Genomic DNA, 24,431 nt, shown 5'->3' with positions numbered 1-24,431 from the left:
ATGGCCATTCTGACTGGTGTGAGATATCTCATTGTAGTTTTGATTTGCATTTCTCTAATGATTAATGATGTTGAGCATTCTTTTATGTGTTTGCTGGCAGTCTGTATATGTTCTTTGGAGAAATGTCTATTTAGGTCTTCTGCCCATTTTTGGATTGGGTTGCTTATTTGTTTGTTATTGAGGTGCATGAGCTGCTTATAAATTTTGGAGATTAATCCTTTGTCAGTGGCTTCATTTGCAAGTGTTTTCTCCCATTCTGGGGATTGTCTTTCTGTCTTGTTTATGGTTTCCTTTGCTGTGTAAAATCTTTGAAGTTTCATTAGGTCCTATTTGTTTATCTTTGTTTTTATTTCCATTTCTCTAGGAGGTGGGTCAAAAAGGATGTTGCTATGATTTCTGTCATAGAGTGTTTTGCCTATGTGTTCCTCTAAGTGTTTGATAGTTTCTGGCCTTACATTTAGGTTTTTAATGCATTTTGAACTTACGGTGTTAGGACGTGTTCTAATCTCATACTTTTACATGTACCTGTTCAGTTTTCCCAGCACCAGTTATTGAAGAGGCTGTCCTTTCTCCACTGTACATTCCTGCCTCCTTTATCAAAGATAAGGTGACCGTATGTGTGTGGGTTTATCTCTGGGCTTTCTATCCTGTTCCTTTGACCTAGATTTATGTTTTTGTGCCAGTACCATACTATCTTGATTACTGTAGCTTTGTAGTATAGTCTGAAGTCAGGGAGCCTTATTCCATCAGGTCCGTTTTTTGTTCTCAAGATTGCTTTGGCTGTTCGGGGTCTTTTGTGTTTCCATGCAAGTTGTGAAATTTTTTGTTCCATTTCTGTGAAAAATGCCAGTGGTAGTTTGATAGGGATTGCATTGAATCTGTAGATTGCTTTGGGTAGTAGAGTCATTTTCACAATGTTGATTCTTCCAATCCAAGAACATGGTATATCTCTCCGTCTATTTGTATCATCTTTAATTCCTTTCATCAGTGTCTTATAATTTTCTGCATACAGCCCTTTTGTCTCCTTAGGTAGGTTTATCCTAGATATTTTATTCTTTTTGTTTCAATGGTAGATGGGAGTGTTTTCTTGATTTCACTTTCAGATTTTTCATCATTAGTGTACAGGAATGCCAGAGATTTCTGTGCATTAATTTTGTATCCTGCTACTTTACCAAATTCATTGATTAGCTCTAATAGTTTTCTGGTAGCATCTTTAGGATTCTCTATGTATAGTATCATGTCATCTGCAAACAGTGACAGCTTTACTTCTTCTTTTCCAATTTGATTCCTTTTATTTCCTTTGCTTCTCTGATTTCTGTGGCTAAAACTTCCAAAACTATGTTGAATAAGAGTGGTGAGAGTGGGCAACCTTGTCTTGTTCCTGATCTTAGTGGAAATGCTTTCAGTTTTTCACCATTGAGGACGATGTTGGCTGCGGGTTTGTCATATATGGCCTTTATTATGTTGAGCAAAATTCCCTCTATGCCTAGTTTCTGCAGGGTTTTTATCAAAAATGGGTGTTGAATTTTGTCGAAAGCTGTCTCTGCATCTATTGAGATGATCATATGTTTTTTCTTCTTCAATTTGTTAATATGGTGTATCACGATGATTGATTTGCGTATATTGAAGAATTCTTGCATTCCTGGAATAAACCCTACTCGATCATGGTGTATGATCCTTTTAATGTGGTGTTGGATTCTGTTTGCTAGTATTTTGTTGAGGGTTTTTGCATCTATGTTCATCAGTGATATTGGCCTGTAGTTTTCTTTGTGACATCCTTGTCTCTTTTGGTATCAAGGTGATGGCGGCCTCGTAGAATGAGTTTGGGAGTGCTCCTTCCTCCGCAGTATTTTGGAAGAGTTTGAGAAGGATGGGTGGTAGGTCTTTTCTAAATGTTTGATAGAATTCGCCTGTGAAGCCATCTGGTCCTGGGCTTTTGTTTGTTGGTAGATTTTTAATCACAGTTTCAATTTCAGTGCTTGTGATTAGTCTGTTCATATTTTCTATTTCTTCCTGATTCAGTCTTCGCAGGCTGTGCATTTCTAAGAATTTGTCCATTTCTTCCAGGTTGTCCATTTTATTGGTATAGAGTTGCTTGTAGTAATCTCTCCTGATCTTTTGTATTTCTGCAGTGTCAGTTGTTACTTCTCCTTTTTCATTTCTAATTCTATTGATTTTTCTCCCTTTTTTTCTTGATGAGTCTGGCTAATGGTTTATCAATTTTGTTTATCTTCTCAAAGAAGCAGCTTTTAGTTTTATTGATCTTTGTGCTTCCATTCTTTTCCTGAGATCTTGGATCATCTTTACTGTCATTACTCTGAATTCGTTTTCAGGTAGATTGACTATCTCCACTTCATTTAGTTGTCCTTCTGGGGTTTTATCTTATTTCTTCAGCTGGGACACATTCCTGTGCCTTTTCATTTTGTAAACTTTCTGTGACTGCAGTTGAGCTGGGTCTTGTCCCTCTGGTGGGCAGGGCCTTATTAAGGGGTGTGTGTAGCAGGTAGCTGTATGCTCAGGAAGACGTTAAGCACCCTGTATGCTGATGGTGTGGCTGTATTCCTGCCTTGTTCTGCCTGAGGTACCAGCACCGGAGCCTGAAGGCTGTTGTGGGACCAGGCCTTGGTGAGGAAACAGCAGCCTCCAGCAGGGCTCACGCCAATGAGCCCTCCCCAGAACTACCACCACCGTCGTCTTTGTCTCCACAGTGAGGCACAGCTGCCCCCTGCCTCCACAGGAGAGCCTCCAATACCAGCAAGCAGGTCTTGTCTAGGCTCTTATGAGGTCACTGCTTTTTTCCCTGGGTCCTGATGCACACAAGATGTTGTGTGCACCCTCCAAGAGTGGAGTTTCTGTTTCCCCTAGTCCTGTGAAATTCCTGTGTTCACACCTCACTGGCCTTCAAAGCCAGATTCTCTTGGGGCTCCTCCTCCTGTTGCCAGACCCCCAGGTTGGGGAGCCTGACGTGAGGCTCAGAACTTTCACTCCTGTGAGAGAACTTCTGTGATATAATTATTTTCTGGTTTGTGGGTTGCCCACCCAGCAGGTATGGGATTTGATTTTAGCACAATTATGCCCCTCCTACCGTCTCATTGTGGCTTCTTCTTTGGTTGTAGGATATCTTGTTTGGTCAGTTCCAGCATTTTTTTGTGGTCGAGTTCATTCTTTTGCATGTAGCTTCCCAGTACCAATTATTGAAGAGACTGTCCTTTCCCCATTGCATATTTATAGCTCTGTCGTAAATTAATTAACCATATGTGTGTGGATTTATTTCCAGGCTCTATTCTGTTCCATTTATCTGTGTGTCTGTCTGTTTATATGCCAATACCATACTGCTTTTATTGCTAAAGCTTTGTAATGTAGTTGGAAATGTACACACTAGGAGTTCCCTCTGTGTGCCACAGGCTCTAGAAATAGCTTGCAAAAAGTTAATTTTGAAATTAAGCTGTCCAATCCTATCTTTTCATGGCAGCTCCAACAGAAAGTCCTGCCTAAGGTCTGTTAGCAGTCAAGTTTGGGTCCCTGTGGCCCAACTTGAATGCTTCACAAGCAGCTTCTTGCACTCAGTGGAAGCCAAACCATTCCTCCCCACTGTCACCTGCTTCCCGCAGGCCAGTACATGCTTGCTAGGGGATTTCCCCCAGCTTTAGGGTACACCCTGTGAGGAGAAGTAAGGGGTCTGGTTTTTTATCCAGGCTTGGAGTGTATGAAGGAGTGAGCTGTGGAGGGCAGATCTTGTTTCATTGTGGACCCACAAGACAAGGTGGAACCGGTTTAAACTGTTGCTGGGTTGGGATTTTGGTGTGTTAGTGGCAAGTCCTTCCTGGTCTGTAAGTAAGGCTGACGGGACACTACAATGCATTGCAAAGGAGGGCCTTTGGGAGCCCCCAAAGGTGATTGTAAGAGAAAAGCAGAGAAAGATTTTCTGATATGACTTGAGTGATCAGAATTAGGAGGCAAGGACAGTAAACTCTGTGATACTACTAATCACCTTCTGAGGTAGCCCAGAACTGCAGATCTCTTCCTGTTGCAGTGAATTAGGTAGGGGCTCTAAAATGCAGAGGAGGCAAAAAAAGGAATCACCTTGGCTCCCCAAGGCTTCTCCACCCAAGCCCTGGCAGGGGGTGGGGGCAGGGAACCCCTGGAACCATTCCTGCAGGCAGAGTCCTTCCCTCAGAACAGAAGGAAGCCTAGTGCCCAGCTACCTCAGGATGCCCTTTCTATCGCAGGGATCCTTTGACTCTGCGCGTGGCTTCTTCCTCCCCCCTCCACTGCCTGGTTCCTTCCTCCTACCAGGCCAAGCCCGCTTCTGCCTTGTGGCTGTGGCCGACCTTTCCCCAGCTCGGCTCGAGGTGCCAGGGCACTGACTTCCCCACCAGTTCTCAGCTTGGAAAACCTCACCCTTGCTGTTGCCAGGACTTCCTAATGCGACCCAGGTGACCCTGCTATCTCTAGGCAAATGTTTGCATTTGTAGTACTTTAGTCATTGACCTGCTGGCAGTGCCCATCCCACCACCTGCCCTTTCCCCCTAGTGACCTGGCGTCTGTGCACTGTCTGAGGCCACGGGGTCCTGATGACCAGAAACTGGCAGAGTGGAGGCATGGCCAGCAAGAGAGCCACTGCAGACAAGCTGCCCTGTGGGCCTACTGTGGCAGGGGATGCAGAGGCTTCACTGGCCCTGAAGGAGCCTTTGAGCCCTTAGGGAGGATGCACACTGGTGACAGAGAGGTGAGGACATGGCTTCCAGTTCCAGTGGCCCCGGTGTGGGCCTGGCCTGTGAGAGCCAGTGGTCCCCAACAGGCCTGGGTGGACTGTCTGGAGCCCGTGGGCCAGCCAGGCTGTCAGTGCGGTGCAGCACCTTGCACCGCTGCCTTGGGCAGCCAGAAAGCAGCACCTCTAAACCCCGAAGTTTTCAGCTAGTCTAGTGATAGGTGGGGGAAGATGGTGTCTCTGGACTTGATTTCTACAATAACCTTACCTGTGGTGAGGACTCTTATATTTAAAAGAAAAGCACAGCTGATTCAAACGGATGGTGTAAACAAATCACTCGTGTAAGGCCAGTGGTTTAATCCTGAAAAACTCCTAAACCTGCTATTTGAAGTGCTGGCCCCCCTGCAAAGTGGTGGTGTCAGACGGCGGAAAGGAGGAGGTAGCAGCTGAAGCCGGGGGTGTAGTGGGGAGCAGGGCTGTGGCTAGAGTTGCCCCAGCACTCACTCAGCCAGTCCTTCATCTGGGCCTGAGGAATTTGGGGCCCCTGGCCAAGTACTAACTACTTGGTTAGTAGTAACATTGACTACTTTTGCCCATTTCTACCAAGTCCAGAAGGCTCTGGGAATGGAGTCACGGGGCAGGACAGGCACAGTGAAACTCTGGGGATCAGAGCTACTGGCCTCTCCCGTTGAAGCTGTAAAGTGAAGAGGGTAATTAATGCCTGTTCTATGTGGGCTGCTGTCAGAAAAAGAATGGATAGAAAGGGCTTTGAAAAATGCAAAGAACTATACAAATGTCAGTTATTCATGGAATCAAAGGCCTTGTACCCCAGCACATAGCAGGTGCTCACAGAAGTGTCTATTTGTTGACTGACCACTGACTCCAAGGTGACCTAAGGAGGGCTTCTTAACTTGTCTGCTTCAAGTCTCTCATTTTACAAATTAGGAAACTAAGGTTCAGAGAGATTATGATTGAGTCAGGTTTGTATCTCTTCTTCAGGGAAGACTTAGCAGTTAAGGCTGGGTTTTGTGACCACAGTTCTGGAGAGGCCTTTGAGCCTCCTTCCTCTGTGGTGAGATTTCGTGTCGTCCTGTCCCAGAGCCGGGAGGGAGGTCATCTCTAGAGGTGCCTTCTGTCCCTTGATCCCGTCAGACCTCCCAGTCAGCAGGCAACCTGGGGGGCTGTGCAAGGGATTTGAAGTGTTCCGGGAAGGCAACATCTGTTTAAAGGTGTAATTGCTGGTGCCTGAGGAGCTGAAGACTGGGGGTGGGGTTGGAATTAAAAAGGGGCCCAGGTTATGTATTGGTGGGTGAGATAAAGCCTGTAACATGGAGGAAGAAGAGGGACATTGGCTGTGGGACAAAAGAAAAGGAGAAATTCAGAAGGGAGGTGGAGATAGTATAGACAAACATGCAGAGATGTCCATTTATTCAATAAACATTTAATAAATATTGAGCGCCTGATAGGTGCTAGGCACTGGGTTACCACAAAGAGGCTAAGCTTACGCGCTCAAGAAACTTACTTACGTGTCAGGTGGCTTTCTGGGTAGAAATGGGGAAGGCACTGGAGTCTGTGTCCCTGGGGCTGAGCAAGTGAATCCTCTTCCTCTCCCTTTCACCCTGGATGCCTGTCCTGTAGCCCATGGAAAGGTAAACCCTCCTTTGCCTCCTGTGAGGAATGCAGGATTGGGCAATCCCTTGGCAGTGGGCAGGTCTTGCCTCAGCTGATGCAACTGTGGTCTTGCGTGTACACAGATGACCTGCCTGGCAGGCCTTCCTGCCGGAGGAGGAGGAGGGCCACAGCTTCAGGAAGTAGAAGAGTGTCATCATAAGCAGCTTCCCCAGCTACAGATGCCAGGGGAAGTCTGGCTGAGCAGCTGAACTTGAGCAGGGAGCCCCCAGGCTCTCTAGCTGGGGACTCATGGCCTCAGGTAAAATCTAGCCATGAGGGGCACACTGGCCCCTACAAGAAGGAAGATTGGACCACTTGGCAGGAAAGGATGCCTGCCCCAGCCTCTCTCTCCTTGCCCGTCCATGGAGGCAGGCAGGGAGAGAACCACCCAGCTCCTCCTCTGTGTCCCAAGCCTGGCCCCTAGGATACACTCAAATGCTAAATGAGAAGACAAATGAGCTAACATACCTGAGTGTCAGAGCTTGATGAGAACAGAATGGAAATACTAGATCCCCGCCCCTTCACTTGCCACCTGTCTCCCTGTTTCCTTCACTCTTTATACTCCCTCCCTCTGCTGGGCCTGAGGAGAAAGCAGGGCAGAGCTTGGTTTGTTGAAGGAGCTGGCAGACGGCCTGGGAGGGGAGATGAGTGCGGTGGGGTGGGGAGGACGACGTGCTGCCACTCCCAGCCTCCCCTCCCTCCTTCCCAGCTCTAAGATTTCTTCTCCCCTTCATCTCTCTAACTCACTCCCCTTTCCTGTATTTAGACCCACGATTCCAGTTGCCCAATGAAATCACAACCCCTGGCGAGGTCACAGGCAAGTGCACAGCACTCAAACGTGTGTAAATCCAAGCTGGCATCTCCACCCTTCCCCTATAGTCCACCTTCGCTGAGGGGGCTGTAGGCCACTCAAGGCAGACACTTGTTTTCTTCGTTGACCTCCTTTCTCTCACTTCTCACATCCATCAGTTACAAGGTCCTGTCAATTGTGCCTCCTACACTAATTCTAAACCCTTCTCCACTGCCTACATCACCTCCAGACATGGACTACTGCAAAAAGCTCCCTGACTGGCTTTCTCTTCAATCCAGCCACTGTGGCCCAAGAATGATTTTCTTAGGACCCTATACTCTCAAGTTCAAAACCCTTCAACAGCTAAAATCCACGTGCATGGCTCACAAAGACCTGAGGCCAGGCTCAGCCTACCTTTCATGCCTATGCTCCTCCAGCCTCTCCAAGCTACTTGCAGCCCCTGAACCCCACAAGCCCTCTGATCGTCCGTGCCTGGACACGTGGCCTTCCCTGCCTTGTGTCTGACGATCACTACTCAGTCTACATTTGCCCAGAATTCTCATCTTCCCTCTGAAGTCTTCTCCCTGGGCCCTAGTTGCTCCTACATTGGCCCTTGCCAAACTGTCCTGGAATCACACACACATGTGCCTCTCCTTCCACACAGAAGTCAAGGGAAAGAACTACATCATACCATCTTTGTGCACTCTGCACCTAGTACCGTCTCAGTGTTTGTCACAAGCGAGTGAGGCAGGGAGAATGGGTGACAAAGCAGGATGGTGTGTTGTGATAAGATTTCCCTGAGGAGGGCAGGTCCAGGCCCCTCAACCTCCATTCTTCCAGTCACCAATGCAATGGCTTCAGTGGTCAGCTTACCCATTTGGAAGCCAAATATAAAAATAATGAAATCTAAGACATGACACCATAAAACTCCTTGAAGAGAACATAGGCAAAACATTTTCGACATAAGTTGTGGCAATATTTTCTTGGATCAGTCTCCCAAGGCAAAAGAAGTAAAAGCAAAAATGAACAAATAGGACCTAATCAAACTTAAAAGCTTTTGCACAGCAAAGGAACCCATCAACAAAACAAAAAGACAACCTGCTACGGAATGGGAGAAAATATTTGTAATGCAACCAACAAGGGCTTAATTTCCGAAAGATACAAACAGCTCATACAACTCAATATCAAAAAAAAAAAAAAAATCAAAAAATGGTCAGAAGACCTAAATAGACATTTCTCCAAAGACATACAGATGGCCAACAGGCACATCCAAAGATGCTCAACATTGCTAATTATTAGAGAAATGTAAATCATAACCACAATGAGGGGACTTCCCTGGTCCCCTCATAGTACCCAAGCAATGAGGTGGCTCAGTGGTTAAGAACCCGCCTGTCAATGCAGGGGACATGGGTTCGATCCCTGGTCCGGGAAGATCCCCCATACTGCAGAGCGACTAAGCCCGTGTGCCACAACTACTGAGCCTGCACTCGAGAGCCCACGAGCCACAACTACTGATCAGCCCGCAGGCCTAGAGACCATGCTCCACAACAAGAGAAGCCACTGCAATGAGAAGCCGGCGCACCACAATGAAGAGTAGCCCCTGCTCGCCGCAACTAGAGAAAGCCCGCGTGCAGCAACAAAGACCCAACGCAGCCCAAAATAAATTATTTAGTTAAATAAATTAAAAAAAAAAAAAACCACAATGAGGTATCACCTCACACTGGTCAGAATGGCTATCATCTAAAAGTCTACAAATAATAAATGTTGGAGAGGGTGTAGAGAAAAGAGAACCTTCCTACACTGTTGATGGGAATGTAAATTGGTAGAGCCACTATGGAAAACAGTGTGGAGGTTCCTCAGAAAACTAAAAATAGAGCTATCGTGTGATCCAGCAATCCCACTCCTAAGCATACATCCAGAAATGATAAAAATTGTAATTTGAAAAGATACATGCAGTGTTCTTTAGCAGCACTAGTGTGCTGTTCTTTAACACCCCAGTGTTCATAGCAGCACTCTACAATAGCCAAGACATGGAAACAACCCAAATGCCTATCAACAGACGATTCGTTTAAGAAGATGTGGTATACACACACACACACAATATGGAATGTTAACCGGCCATAATAAAGAAATATTGCGTTTGCTAGATGGCCCTAGCGAATATCATACTAAGTGAAGTAAGTCAGAAAAAGACAAATATTATGTGACATCACTTATATATGGAACCTAAAAAAATAATATAGATGAATCTATATACAAAACAGATCCACAAACGTAGAAAACAAAGTTCTGGTTACCAAAGGGGAAAGGGGGGGTGATAAATTAGGGGTACGGGATTTACAGATACTGTACAAAATAGATAAGCAACGAGGATTTACTGTATAACACAGGGGATGATATTCCCAACAACAATATTATAGTCACCTATAATGGAAAAATTTCCCAACTATATTGTAATCACCTATAATAGAAAATAATCTGAAATATATATGTATATATAAAACTAAATCACTTTGTTGTTCATCTGAAACTAACCCAATATTGTAAATCAACTCTACTTCAATTAAAAAAAGTCAACAACAGAATCTGTTAACCGGGCTTGTCTCTTTCAGTAACCTTGGGGGCAATATCATCAATGAGGTAGTCCTGAACCTGCTTAAGGCTGGGTGGTCCCGGGAAGAAATTGGGATGGAGCACTTGGAGCCCCAACTCCAGGCTGAGATTGTGGAATCCACAGGTAAGTGACTCCCAGCCTTGCAGAAAATAAGCCTCTGTTGAGAGGGGAGGAGGAGGGTAATGTGTATGTACTAGAAGGTGTACTCATGAGATAGGGTATTCAGGATCACGGAGGATGCGCCATATAATCATCTTGTTGTCAACTTCAGATAGGCACTAGAAAAGTGCCAAGAAAGCTGAAGTCCTTTTCTGAAAGTCCTCTGTAAAGGGAGTAGTTGGCCGTGGCCATACAGGCAGTGGTCTATGGAGTATGCAGACCCTGAGGAAGAAAGTCTCACTGTGAGAGCCTCAGTGGCTCAGCCTCCAGTCGGATAGGTAGGGTCACTCCACCTTCTGCTTTCTGCCATCCAATGAAACCATAACCTGGCAGGCATAGCCCCTCTCCCCCATCTCACACATCCAGTTAATCACGGCCCTGTTTCCCTAAAGGAAGACACAGTAGTTTTTGACATAAAGTTCAGACAGCCCTCCTGGAGTTGGCATATGAGAACAAACCTTACCCAGGCCTAAGGGTGGGGGACACCTCACAATTCCAGTTGGGTTCAGCCCCAGGTCAGACTCCATGTAACTTTGCTCTTGATTTTAGACAGTGGCTTTGGACACAGCTGTCTGGTGAAGGAAAACCTGATTGACTTCTTCATCCCCTTCCTGCCACTGGAGTACCGCCACGTGAGGCTGTGTGCACGTGATGCTTTCCTGAGCCAGGAGCTCCTGTATACGGAAGAGGCACTAGATGAAATCGCCAAGATGATGGTGTACATCCCCAAGGAGGAACAACTCTTCTCTTCTCAGGGATGCAAATCTATTTCCCAGAGAATTAACTATTTCCTGCCTTGAGGCTAGATGGAAACTTCCCAAAGCTGCCTTCCTTCCACTAATACGATCCTGGGGCCTGTCAGCACACTGTCCAGGACGTAACGGGTTGGAGGGGCAGGCTAGCATCCAGCAGCCACGAGCACAAGTGGTGTGTAAAAGGGAGGCCTTAAATCAGAGACAGAGCCAATTCTTAAAATCACTTGGTGCCTTACAGAGCCACATTCCAAAATGTGGGCCAGCCGGTTGGAGAAAGTCATGTGGGAGATAAATCCCAAGGATTTATTAGCATATCAGCTCCTGCCTGCAGATGCCTGGACGTGGGTGTTGGGCCTGAGGCTGCAGTATCCTCGGTGACAGGGAAGGGAAAAGGGAACTTCTGCTTCCCAGCGGCAGGACCTGGGTGGGTTAGCTTTCAAGTTGTTATTCCCAGAGGGAAGCTGATCAGCTTCTATCTGTGAGATCAGGAAAGAGCCTCAGGCTGAAGGAAAAAGTGCACAGAGGAAGATTTTTTCTTTTTTAAAATCAGGTCAGTGTAGGCTAAGCCTTGTTCTGCTCTGCAGATTTAAATCAATTAAAATTAAAGAATTTTTTAAAGTTAGGGACCTTGACATGATTGTATCATATGTAAAGATTAAAATTTTGTATTTTTCTAAAACCCTCGGCTTACTTACCTTCTTACTGAGCCCTAGTAATCGTGCTCACTCAGCAAAATTCCACAGGCCAGGTAATATTGATGGGGACTGGTGGAGACGGACATATACTGGCACTCACAGAGCCGACAGGGTGATTGCCGGGTCTGCCAGTTTACTTCAGTTTGCTTTGAGACCACATCAGCTGAGCCAGGCTATTTCAACCTCTTACTGAAGAGGCATCCACAGCATATTGCCCTTATATGTAAGAAAACAGCACTCCTGTGCTCCCAGCTTTAAAAAGAAAAACAGTCATCGTTGAGGATTGAATGGCCATGTGTAAATGTGTACATTGTGCCTCTATACACAGGAGGTGCTCATTATGTGTTTTTCCCCTTCCCTCGATTCTTCCCTTCTACCACACTTCTGGAATTACACACGGCTCTTTTATATGTGTCATCACCTCAAGTGGCCCTCTTATTTACAGTCCTCCCAACCCTCTCACCTTTAGCCCTGGTAAAATGGAAAACTTCTGCTTCTCTCCTGTTTAACACTTTATTACATTCATTTACTTGAATTCATTTACCTCTAGGTTAGGCAGTACCTAGCCTGAGCAACATTAGATACCCAATCAATACTCACATGAATTAAAGGAACTTAGTTTTACACCACCCGTGGGACAGACGTAAACCTGGCCTAACTGCACAATAAAATGGGGGCCAGTTTTAGGTGCTGGCTCCCTGTCTCACTCTAGAGCATTTCAGGAATAGCATGCAGCCACCCAATCCTGTAACACACCCAGATCTAAACTCTGTAAATACACACGTTAAAAGGTATGTTCTATAGCTTTAGGTCTCAGAGCCACAGAGCAGCTGACATGCTTTTAGCACTGGCCAGCCATGTTTGATGTCATAAACAGTGGGTCTGAATCTCTTACACCTCGGGATCCAAAACAAGCAGCAGACTGCAGTGGTTCCGAACACTCCTCTCGAGCCAGACTCCTCTGCTCACCGGCTACCGCTTGCTGTTGAGACCACGGGGAAAGCTACTGGCTTCAGTTTAACCTTGGTTTCCACTTCTGTAAAAGCATAACTGTACCCACCTCACAGGGCTGTGAGAATTAAATGAATTAATATTTATCAAGTACTCAGGACACAGAGCTTTAGGTGTTTTAAGAATAATAAAACCGGGCTTCCCTGGTGGCGCAGTGGTTGAGAGTCTGCCTGCCAATGCAGGGGACACGGGTTCGTGCCCCAGTCCGGGAAGATCCCACATGCTGCGGAGCAGCTGGGCCCTTGAGCCATGGCCGTTGAGCCTGCGCGTCCGGAGCCTGTGCTCTGCAATGGGAGAGGCCACAACAGTGAGAGGCCCACATACCGCAAAAAAAAAAAAAAAAAAAAAAAGAATAATAAAACCTAGCAAAACTGCTGTCAGTTTTGGCACCATACTCAAAGCCCAGGCTGGGCCTTTCCCTCCATTCTAATTCGTGGAACCATGCGAGTTTTGTTTTAGGTAACATTTGCAAACATACCATGTGTCATACTGCGTGCTAAGCGCTCTATAGCCTAGTCGATACATCATGTAATACTTAACACTTAGGGACCAATTTCATCACCATTTAATGACTGAGAAAATTGGGGCTCTGAGAGGTTAAATAACTTGGGTTAAGTCACAGACCTAGTCAATGAAGGAGTGGGATTCAACCCGGGCAGTCCAACTCCAATTCCTATGCATTAATGACTTAATGTTTCTAAAATGATTTTCTTGGCAAATGCCATAGCCTCGGGTGTGGAAAGTGTGTGGAACAATGGGAGGTTGGAAAGTGGGTGGAAACAATGGGAGGTTCTCCTTGAATGACTCTGAAACAAGCCTTCCTAAACTAAACCAGAAATGCATGGGAGAAAAGGACTGAAAGTAGCGTGTTAAGGAGGTGTAATAAACTGATGCTAACAGGGTCAGGGAGGACAATTTTTCCTTTTCCCCTTCTAGCATCTTTGGCTGGCCTAATAATTCAATTGACATAAGATTAACAGGAGAAAAACAAAAGTTTAGTAAAATGCATACATGGGAGAGACCCAGGAAAACTAACTCCAAAATGGCAGAAACTATCACCGTAACTACTATTTTCAGCTAAAGACAAAAGCAGATACTGGGGCTGGGAGGTCAGTTATGGACGGTTACCAGGAAAAGCACAGTAAACAATTGTGAGGTTGTTATGCAAATTTAAGTCCTCACCTTCTCCACTGATGAGTTTCTGGAGATTTGGTCATCCTCCTCTTCTTGGCAGAGCAAGGGAGACAGACATCCGTAACAAATGGAGATTTTCCTCACAACTGTAAATCGCTCTTACAAAAGGGTAACTTAGTTACTCAGGTTTCGCCTGTGTCTGCAGTTTCTTAAAGATAACCAGCTTAAAATAACCCTTATGCGAAAGAGGCATATTTTGGGGTGGCAAATTCCGCTCCCCTACAACAGCCATTCTGATTGGACCATATGTGTGCATCGCTTGAGTATATCCTACTCATCCAGAATTAAAATGTTACTGCTAAAAGCAATGAGTCATTCTTTTTTTTTTTTTTAATTGAAGACCAAGTCAAACAAGACTAGAATGTTCCCTGTGAGGTTCTACACTTACTCCATTAATGCTGCTTTGGCTCAAAACATTTTTACAGCTTATTTGAAGCTGTCCTCAGAATGAACTTTGAGAGAATTAAGCCTCATTTTACAGTCACCTCACGTTGGATGGATGGACAGACCCACACACACATCACCCACCTTATGTATCAGCTGGGTTCCAGATGATGCCTTTGGCCATTTCCAAAACTGTAATCCATCAAAGGGTGAGTAGCCACCCCCATAGAGGACCATTCTAAAGAATATGCCAGAGGGATGCTTGCTAAAATCAGCTTCTTTACCTTACAGATATCTATTTTATGTAGAGAGAGAGAGAAATTATGCTTAGATTACCCATCAGTTAAAATTAGGAGAAACACTCCAATCACAAGCCCACATTGCCAATAAAATATTGCAACCTTTATTTAAAATAAAACACAAGTTGGCAAGCCTTGTGAGACAACAGGCAGACAGCATTCCCCTTTCAAGGGCCTCATTATTTACATCAAGTTTAACACTGTTAGCAGTTCACAGTCAGACAACAGGGTGAAAGTATTAAATTAGAAAAACAAAACACCTGAAAATATATTACAATAACAATTAAGAACAAATACCTGACAACACTGGTAGTTGACCCATGACTGATGTGTTTTCAGTTAAATCCCATATTGTCTCACTGTGTCCCCTTAGCAATGCACACAGGGCTAGGCCCTCCAGACTTCCCCCTCTGTGCACCCACCACACATACACCTGCAGAGCGCGACCTTTGGTATAAATATTAAACAAGTTTTAAAGAATCTGAGTCATATGTTTTAAGGACAAACTTCCATCAACCACCTTGAAATGTTCAAACTTATTTTTGCCAAGCAAGCACAAAACGGGGGTTTCTCCACTGATAGTCATGACAGAATCAGACTGCAAAGAAGGAAAAGCGTGGGGTCTACCCAGGAGACGGGGTTCTGAGCACGCATTAACAGCTCAGTCGGCCTGTTCATGGCAAACACACTAACCAGGGCACAGCTTCCATTCACCACAGGGAAGGATCTGATTAACTCCTCTCTCGCTCCCCTCTTTCTTAGTGAGCATGACAACAGTGTATGTACGTAATGTGGAATCAACCGCATGTACCCTCTACACAGATCTGAGACATGAGGGTTTTCAAGCATACGCCCTAAAGAACTGTAAGATGAGTACCTCACTGTTCCTTCTAGCTGCTGAATACTCATTTCTCTGAAGGACAATCAGCCTAATCAGGGTGATTTCTCAAGACCTCAGCAAATTTCCCTCATGATGAAGTCCCAAGAGTGGCCATAGTGAAAACTGGTTTGTCAAAATGGAGGAAGGCTGGTTATCTGGCCCTCATCTACCGGAAACACCTGCCTCTTGGCATTCTTGCCACTTACAACACATGGTACAGTACTTCAGAATTGTACAGAACAGAATATGGATTCTCCACCAATGACCCTAAAGCATTGCAGGATCCTGCAGTATCTTCCGAATCAAGAATAAATTTATTTGGCATTATCTGTGTTATTGTTGTGTTAGAATTGCTGAAGACTAATTGCCTTTATATGTGAAAATTTTACTAACCAGAAGTCCCATTCTGCAACTAAAGTTTATGGTGCTTAATTACATGATTTAAAACTCCTATCCTGAGGCTCAGAAGCAAATCTAAGCAAGCTCCAACCATATTTCCTTTCTTAAAGCCTGCTAGCATTTGACAGTCCAACTTCACCGTGTTTTAAAGAGTTAACTAGAATGATCCAAGACCTCAAGCCCTGTGTGTATAGCTCAGCAGCTTGGAATGACATGCAGCATCCAGAAACTTGCTGCTTCGAGTACAACGATCAAGAAAGAATCTCAAAGAACAGACATAGTCGGTGTGTACGTGTGTGGGGCCTGGCCTTTCAGCTTACAAGGAGACATCCCTTCCCTTAGATGGTCTGCAGGTTTGAAGATCTGCTCACACGCCATCTGTGACCTCAGGCTGAGGTAACAGGGCCTTGCTACTGTGTTCAGGTCACAGAGCAATGGAGAGGGTAAAGGATATAATTTTTCTAGGAGAGGTAAACAATTTCAAATTCATAATTGTACATAGTGCACTTGGAGGGTAGGAAGGGTCCAGTTAGAGCGTCCTCCCCCCAGCTCACCAAGGGGATGGAGAAAAGTGCAGCAATCTACCAAATCAGCCCCCCGTGTGGAGAGAACATCTCACTGATGGGGGCTTTGAGCCACTGCTATCAAAAAGTTCATTTCCACCAGTTTTAGTTTGATAATTGTGCAACATCAACCTAGCTGACAACCTTTTCCTCTGCAAAACACATGAAACCCACCTGTGAAGGCACAATCCTCTAGGAATGATCTCTACCACTCCAAGTCAGCCCAGAATCAAGATGACCTGCCCAGGCCTTCTCACCCGGAGAGAAACATTGGATCTTCTTACCCTGATTATCACAGGGTGGAATCTTCCCTAATTTCCTGTCCTTTGGATCTAGGATATTGAGTCAGAAGTGAAGGAAATATCATGCACACTTGTTATCTCAAGATACAATAGAACATATACACCTCAGGTGGGTGGCATGGAAACCAGCAGCCCCAGAGCAGAAACTCATCTTTTGGGACATTGCAGTAAACTTCACAAAAGACAGGGTGGAGCTAAGACAGTCACTTGGGTAGATGCTCTGGAGCAGGGTGCAGCTCATTCCGCAGCCCTGAAATCTACCCCCCGCCCCTGCCAAGTAATACAGGAGGGCAGAGGATGGCAATGAAGTTCTGGCTGTAATAGAGCTGCAACAAAGCAGGTAACAGTTAATTGTTACTCCAGGCACTGTTGGCTTGCCAAAAAAAGCTAGCCTTGTATTATATTTTTAAAAGTCTGATAGCTGGAAAACTGGAACTCTATCCTGACTGTTAAGAGTGAGACAAGTTTCAGAACCAGCCCAAGGCCTCTCCTCTCTGACCAGTGAGGCCTACAGCAATTTCCCTGTGTTGTCACGTGAAGGTACAGGCAACCTTAGGGCTGCCTTTCCCTATTTCTCCCCTGCTCCCACATATCCCAGACTGAAGCAGGAATTTACAAAAGAAGTGAGCTACTAGCTTGACAGAAGCTAAGACAGAGAGTTAGATAACTGAAGTCCACCAATACATACGAGGAAACTTATGTCCGGAGAAACTTACCTAAAGATGACTGGTCATAACAGATGCTTGGAGCATGGCCAGAGATGGCTCCCAAATCCAGGTAGAACAAGTTCATGTAAGCAAGATGATGAAACCCCAAAATCATCAAGAAAAAAATGTAGACAACCCTGTCAGCTCAATATGGACTCCTGTGGGAGCATAGCCTGATAGTAACAATGACATCGGTAGCAAAAATGGAAGGGAGTGGGAGAGGTCAGAATGCAGTAGAGCTACAACTCAGGTGTGGCCACCAATGCAATTTACTCTTTTTTAAATTATTTAATAGGTGAGTTATGTTCAGCTACTCCTCTTAGGGGGGGAAAAAAAAAAACAGGGATGATGAATATCAAGCTCATCTACATCTGGTAGGAAATCCCAGAAAAGTAATTCCCAAAGTGCACTGGTTCTACAGCCATCCCATCTCTGCCCCCCCGCCAAAAAAACCCCAACAAAACTATGCAGGACATAGGTTAAAAAAGACACTGTCAACATGAACAGGTAACGAGTCTGCTCCCACCATATTTGGGGGACTAAATGGCTGAGCATGTGCTGGACAAACGTTCAAGGATGAGAGGGCCTCACTCTTCTTGAGTCAAGGTCCCTAGAAGAGCTTCTTTGTTCTAGAGTGAATACATGTTACTATTTTTTAAAGATCATAATTAAACCAGAAAGTTGGTCCCTAGTTTTCTGAAGTTATTCAGCACTGAGCTACAATTTTAGCAAAACACTTACTATACCTGCACATATTCATTTAGCAGTTTCATATTTATAAATGTGATAAATTACAGAGCTGATTGTTCATATATCTGCATTTTCAGGTCCCCCACAGGCAAAAGCTTGTAAGTCAATCAACATCTAATTAACTGTTTTAACTTCTCAATAGACATTAATAATACAACTTTATAGTTATATTACACTTGATACTTTTCTCAAAGTGCTTTCATATACATTACCTCAGTTATCAAAATGATATGGAACAATAAAGTTTGCTTTTTTTTTTTTTTTAAGAAAAAGGAATGTAGGACTAGGTTTTTTAAAACTTAAGTTGTTGTTTCTTTATTACAAAGTGCAGATTGCTGTGTCGCTGAGGTCTGTCCAAAAGAATGACCCCATATAATTTTTTAAATTACTGAGTTCTACTGAATGCCTGCTTTGCTAGTGTTGCCATTACTCAACATTCAAGTCCCTTAAGGTCAGGGAGTGCCAGGAACGTGTGCTTTAGAAAGTGTGCAGCACTGTGCAGACTGATTGTCTAAATGAGCCACTTTTTTTTGCAGCGTCTCACAAGGCAACAGGAATGGTGGAAAGACCCCACAATGAGAAAGTGAATAAGACCCGACTCTAGCCTTGGCTCTGCCACTAATTAACTGCTCTGAGAGTATGGGCAAGTAACTTAACCATCCTCTCTTCCAATTTCTTAAGCTGTAAAAAAAAAAAAAAAAAAAAAAGAGTTGGGGTATTGCTAGTGTTCACACAGTGTTGGGTGTCTGAAACACCTGGAGAGATTCTTGGAAAACACACTGGCTGAGACCCAACCCCACAGTGAATTCTTGATCTGGGGTGAAGCCAACGCATCAGGTTTTTTGTTTTTCTTTTTTTAAACCCCAGGAAATTTTGTTGCACATCCTTGGCTAAGACTCACTGGAATAAGCGTTAATAATAACAGTAGTAGTAGTTAACATTTATGGAGTACTCATTACATGCCAGGCACTCAAGCTAACTATCCTACACACATTATCTCATTTAATTCTTACAACAACCCTGAGGTAGTTACTATTATTATCCCTGTTTTCCAATGAGGAAACTAAGGCCCAGGAAGGTTAAGTGACTTGCCTTCTAGACTGGCTTTAGAGTCTGAACTCTTAATCACTATCTAAACTGTATCCTTGAAGCTCAAAATCTCCATGATTTTGTTAAATAAATATGGGTGGTGCCTTAGGAAAGTCAGCATTTTATTAACTGGGCACTATTACACTAGCTAACTTGCAACTGAATTGTAAGAAAATTCTAACTTAAACCCCATAATTCAGCTGAGAAAGGGTCTCCACTATAAGAACCTCAATGTCATCTGGAGAAATACTGAATAAATTTCTCAGGGCCAATTATTTTTTAAGGCTATATCTCTGAAAATCATGATGGAGGTCTGTAGGAAAATATACACATTTTAATTTTACACAAAGCCTTTTAAGAAAATACTTCACGTAAAGCACAATCAAGATGTATTCTAAACACTGCATTTTAAGGTAGTAAATCTAAACTGAAATCATATTATCTGTGCATGAAAAGACTGAAGCTGTGGTAACCCCAAAGGTATACAGTATGTATAACCACTTTAGAAAGTTTTCAACACCTCGTAGAAGGGCTTTTGCTATCATCTGCTTTGTTTTCAAACTAGACAGAATTAAACTACATTTTTAGTTTCTAAAAGCAGTTTTCTCTGCTTTGAATTCAAACTTTTAAATTTACCTATGGTTATTTTAAATATCTGGTCCTTTTCAAGTAGCTAATGGAAAAAACCTAAGTTACACTTTTATAGTAAGTTGACAGTGCCTCTTTAACCTGAACCCTGAGCCCTCAACTCCTGAAGTTACACAGTTAAAGCATCATGTGGCTGGGTGTGCTACAACAGTCAATGCTACTCTTGACAGTGATGAGAAAAAAGTCCATTCTATTCATGAACGTACTGAGCACCTACTGCGGACGAGGCAGAGCCAGGTGCGGCCCCTGAGAAAGGCCCAGCCCCCACCCTCAAAGACGGTTCTTCGATGAGAAAACCAGGGAGCTTAAATACACTCAGTAGTGTTCCTCCAAGGCTTATTTTCAGAGCTCTCAAGGAAAGATCCCTTGCTTTAAAAAAAAAAAAAAAAAATCCCCTGAACAACAATTAGAATCCCTCAAGTTGCATCCACAATGACAGGGATAAACTTAAAAAGCAGCATAACAATATTCCAAAGTTTTAGCTTTCCCTGCCCCACCCTTAAAAGGCTAATTGCTAAAACGATTTCAAGTTTATGGAAATATATGATGAAGGAGAGTGGCAAAGAAGAAGGTAGAAGGACTGTTGGTTTTTAAATCCAAGTTAAAGGGAACTCTTCCAACCATTACAGGGAGATTAGCCAGACACTAGTTGCCTGTGCTCCACCTGTAGGTAACAGACAGACAGGGATCACCCAACCCCTGAAAGGAATGTCCCGTACTGTCTCCTCCCTTCTTATCCTTCTCTTGGCCTGGGAGTCGTCTGGAACACCCACGGTAAGAACCAGTTCCTTTCTTTCTAATGAAAACTAAATTTCCTCCTTGGTCAAAGATGCCAAACTCTATCCAAAACGCTTTTTCCCCCTTAGTATTCTAGCCCAATTAGTATAATCTCAGCAGTTTTAAATTTCATTATCTGCTGCTGAGCAAAGAAGAGAATGAAAAACTTGTATTCTTATATAACAATACTGCACCGAAGAGTTTTCCAGAGAGGCTCTCAAAGGGATAACTATACACTTATTTGCAAAACACCCTTGAGAACATGTATCATTACCTCCATTTAATAGATTAAGAGACGGGGCTATGGCCTGACAGTGGATCGATGACAGAGCCAGGAAGAAAACTCACTGTTCATCAATGTTGAATTCCTATCTTCCTAAGTTAATATTCCTTTGGGAGGAAAAAATAATGTATTTTTTTTATTATTGCGTTCTCCTTGGAGGCAGGAATGGAGGGGGCATAAAGTTCTAAAAAGAGAATGAAGTGGTCACTGGAATTAGACCTGATATCAAGAGTATTAATAATATCTAACCAATTAGACTTGGTTCTAAATTAAGAAGCGATCCTAATTAACTTCCATAACAATAACTGAATAGGGAAGGAAAAGGAACCATTAGGTTTCTGGGATCTAATTGGTGTCCCCCGAAAATAACCTGCTCCTTCAACTATGCATTCTTAAAATAGAGGTGAAATGATAAAATAAATATCAAAGAATATTCCCAATATGATCTTTACAAACAAGCACAACCATTGGCAGGGGGAATATGTGAGAGGAGAAAAGCATGTGAGAATAATTTAGGGTGATTCATTTGAAACCGTACAGAGTGAGAGAATGCGTCTCCCTATTCTCTACCTAGACTGGGTCTAAGGTGATAAGGGAGGGAGGGGAAACAGCCATTAGGACCAAGCCAGCTTCTCCTCTCAGTCACAGACCTCTGGGCTGACCACTGGGTTTCAAGAAGACACCCTTTCCCTGGCATTTTAGTTGATAAAGAAACATATAGCTGTTCAAGTCCTTTGCCAGTATGTCAGTATGCAGGGGCACTGTAACAGAAAAGGATTCCCCTGTGAGACCTGTACATGACCATTGTTTTCAATAATGTTCAGTGTTGGTTAATGCCCTGAATGCTGCCAGGAATAAAGGAAGACAGCCTGCCCAGCAAGGGGCAGAAAAAGAATCACCAAAGAGACTCCTATGCCTATGGTTTACAAGATAGGCACCAACAAGCAGAAAGCCGATCCTGATCCATTTGGAAACAATATACTAGCCTGGGAGAAGTGGCTTCTGCTAAGTAATGTAAGATTTTGGGAGAAGGTTTCAATCTCCCTAAATATACTTCCTAGCATTCTTTACCTCCTGTACCAATTAATACACCAATAGAAAACAGGACAGGAGCATACTGACGGAGCCACATTTCCCAGTTTTGCATCTAGCCATCTGATCTGCAGTTCTTACTGCAGCAGTGACCTGTGGAAGCGAGGCTAACAGCAGCTCCCAACAGCCTTGAACAAAACTTCTCTTGGCACATTCCCAGCTTTCTTCTGTCCCACCCAATCAGTTAGATGAGTTGGAGCATAATCACCATTCGTACCTACTAGGGCCCCAAGTCAATTCCCTTCCGTGTGGTGCAGAATGAGTGCCACAGCCAACGCACTGTCTGGGCACGGTCCCTGCGGCCCTGCTGGAGCAGCCCTAACCAGCTCACGTCACTCCAGGTAAGAACGGGCTGGATTTGGTTCTTCATGGCACGACATATGCATGTTCCCTGATGTCCCAGTGCAGCTTCCAATCCGGTCCACAACTGCCCTGCCCCCATCTATTTTCCCTCTCCTATAGGTTTTGCTTTTTGTTATTTTTGAGATGAACCTGTAAACGTGAGAACTCAGAGATCTGAGGTACTTCACAGAAACACACTCAAGTATCAGTCTTCCACTTTTTGAAACGAGAACACAGGAAAGCAAGTCCCTTTTCCTCTCCCCTCAGAAATGTGTGCATCTTCCCACCCGGCTAACGGTGGCTACCTCTGCACCACATCACTGATTTCCTGTACACATGACAGTAAGTTGTGAAGGACAGGGTTTGCCCCGGGCACACCAGCAGCTGCAGAAGACACCTGCAGCTCCTGCAGGCTGAGTTCCAGTTTGCTCACAGCCTCGCGGAAGGCAAATTTGTTGCGAGTTTGGGGGATGCAGTCCACATAGCCTGAGCAGTAGTCGAGCAACTGGTGTCCAGTGTCCACCAGCTGGCTGTTGGGCACAGGTTCCGTGATTGCACTGGACAGTAGGTCAGCACATTCCAGCAGGGCCTCCTTACTGATTTTGTCAGCTGAGATTTTCTCAGCCACCTGTCTGGTTTTTCTCAGAGCCACTTTAGTACCTGCTGTGCCATTGGCCATTTTCACTGGCGAGATGGAAGATGTGGGCAGAGGCACTTGAGGTGGAGGCATTACAGGCCTCCCAGCTTTCCCACTGATGGGCACTGCCCCTGGAGCCGCCTTCTTCCCTCCCTCCTGTGTTTCTGACGTGGGCTCTTCCGTGGAGTCTGAGCACACGGCCGGATGCTGCAGGAGTCTCACCCCTGGCGGCGGGGGTGGGGCACACTTTGGTTTTACCCGGCGGGGTCGGTCCTTGTCTCCGGAGGAAGTGACTTGATGCTCAGATAAGAGCTTGAACTTATTCCCCTGAGAGTCTGTGCCAATGAGCTGCACGTCAGCTGGAGTGTGCTTCAGAGTGGGTGAGATAAGGACTGGCACTTTGTGGTTGTGAGTGGTTGGGAGGACCGCCGCAGCCTTGGCGGGGGCAGCCCAGCCTGTCTGCTCGCCATCCTCTGGGACTCCAGCCATGCCAAGTCGTGCCCCACCATTCCTCTCCCTGCTCTTGGGGGCAGCTGCCACTCCAGCCACCCCCAGCCCTGGAGAGTCCTTCTCTGTAATGGCTGGATCCCCAGAGGGGGTTCTGAGAGGAAGAGCGGTGGCTCCTCTGGGCAAAAGTTTGGCTTTTGGTCTCTCCCTGGTTGGAGCGGCACCTTCCTCTGATTTTTTGGGAAGCATGTCATTGGCCCTATCCACATTCTCTTCTGGCTGAGAAGAGGTGGACACCGTCCTTTCCAGCTGGAGTTTGGACCTCTGGCAGTTCCTGGGAAGGGTCATTGCCATCCTATCCTGCTCTGGAAGCCCTGAGGACATGGAAGATGTAGAGTTTGACCTTGGAAAAGGCTTGGAAGTGTCATCACTGGCTGTGGGTTTACCTGCTCGTAAGCCCAGTGTCTTTTTGATTAAGCGTGGTGTGAAGAAGCCTGTGATGCCAGACCACCCACCCCCAGCAGCGCCACTGCCCCCACCCCCGCCACTGTCGTCATTACAGAGGTTCCTCTGTGCAAAGCTACCCCCATAGCACTTGGGTGGCACCAGATTCGCCTCTTGCTGGGCAGGAGTAAAAGAGAACCCATCAGCATGCTGTAGAGAAGCAACAGATGAGAAGTTACCCGTGAGTTCATATTTCTTGTGGGGCTGATTCTCCATTTCTCGGAAGGAGCTGCTGCGTTTGGGGGGTGTGGGAGCATTTCTCTTTTTCATGAAGGAACTGAAGAAGCCTCCCTTCCTATCTCTGGTGAAGCATGTCTCTTTAGCGTCTTCCAAGAGGCTGCTGGGGGACTTGTCTCTTTGCTTTCGAGGCAGTGCTGGGGACCCACTGGGGGCCTGTGCACTTCTAATGAACCCTGATAAAAAACGGCCAATCAGTAATGTGAAAAATAAGAAGTGACTCATTTGAGTTACTAAGGCTGAACTGTAAGAGTGCTGTCGGCATCTATTAAATGTCAAGTGTTAGCAGGACTCAGAGGAAACTAATAAATACATTATCATTTCAAACTATTGTTCCAAATGCAATATGGGATATAAATGGAAAGAAATAATCCGCTGGTTTTTACCTCGGCATTCAACATTTCTCTAGAAACTACAGCACAACCTGGCTTCATCTATCAGACTCAATGAAGAAATTTTTGCTGGAACTGTAAAGACAGTAACTATTTGGG

At 44.9% G+C, this 24,431-nt stretch overlaps 2 protein-coding genes across 5 annotated transcripts in view; one reads left to right on the top strand and one right to left on the bottom strand.

Annotated features, from left to right (window-relative positions):
• The window catches only part of TOR3A (torsin family 3 member A), a 35,925-nt gene extending 24,546 nt beyond the window's left edge, over positions 1-11,379 (top strand). The window contains exons 5-6 of the mRNA XM_060091197.1: positions 9,785-9,909; positions 10,495-11,379. Of these exons, the coding sequence (XP_059947180.1) occupies positions 9,785-9,909; positions 10,495-10,745 (376 nt within the window). The 3' untranslated portion in view covers positions 10,746-11,379. The remainder of the gene's footprint in view (positions 1-9,784; positions 9,910-10,494) is intronic.
• A 2,985-nt stretch (positions 11,380-14,364) lies between these two features.
• Positions 14,365-24,431, bottom strand: part of ABL2 (ABL proto-oncogene 2, non-receptor tyrosine kinase) — a 133,102-nt gene continuing 123,035 nt past the window's right edge. For 2 of the 4 annotated variants that reach the window (XM_060091195.1, XM_060091196.1), the window contains 2 exons: positions 23,883-24,116; positions 14,365-23,573 (listed from right to left, as the gene is read on the bottom strand). In XM_060091195.1, the coding sequence (XP_059947178.1) occupies positions 22,417-23,573; positions 23,883-24,116 (1,391 nt within the window). In that variant the 3' untranslated portion in view covers positions 14,365-22,416. Of the gene's footprint in view, positions 24,117-24,431 lie in introns of all 4 variants that reach the window. The other 2 variants (XM_060091193.1, XM_060091194.1) reach the window with 1 other exon arrangement.

This window comes from Mesoplodon densirostris, chromosome 2 (assembly GCF_025265405.1).
Source record: "Mesoplodon densirostris isolate mMesDen1 chromosome 2, mMesDen1 primary haplotype, whole genome shotgun sequence".
In the NCBI taxonomy this organism is placed as follows: Eukaryota; Metazoa; Chordata; class Mammalia; order Artiodactyla; family Ziphiidae; genus Mesoplodon; species Mesoplodon densirostris.
The sequence above is the reverse complement of the archived record's forward strand: the minus strand, read 5'-3'. Positions and strand labels throughout refer to the sequence as shown.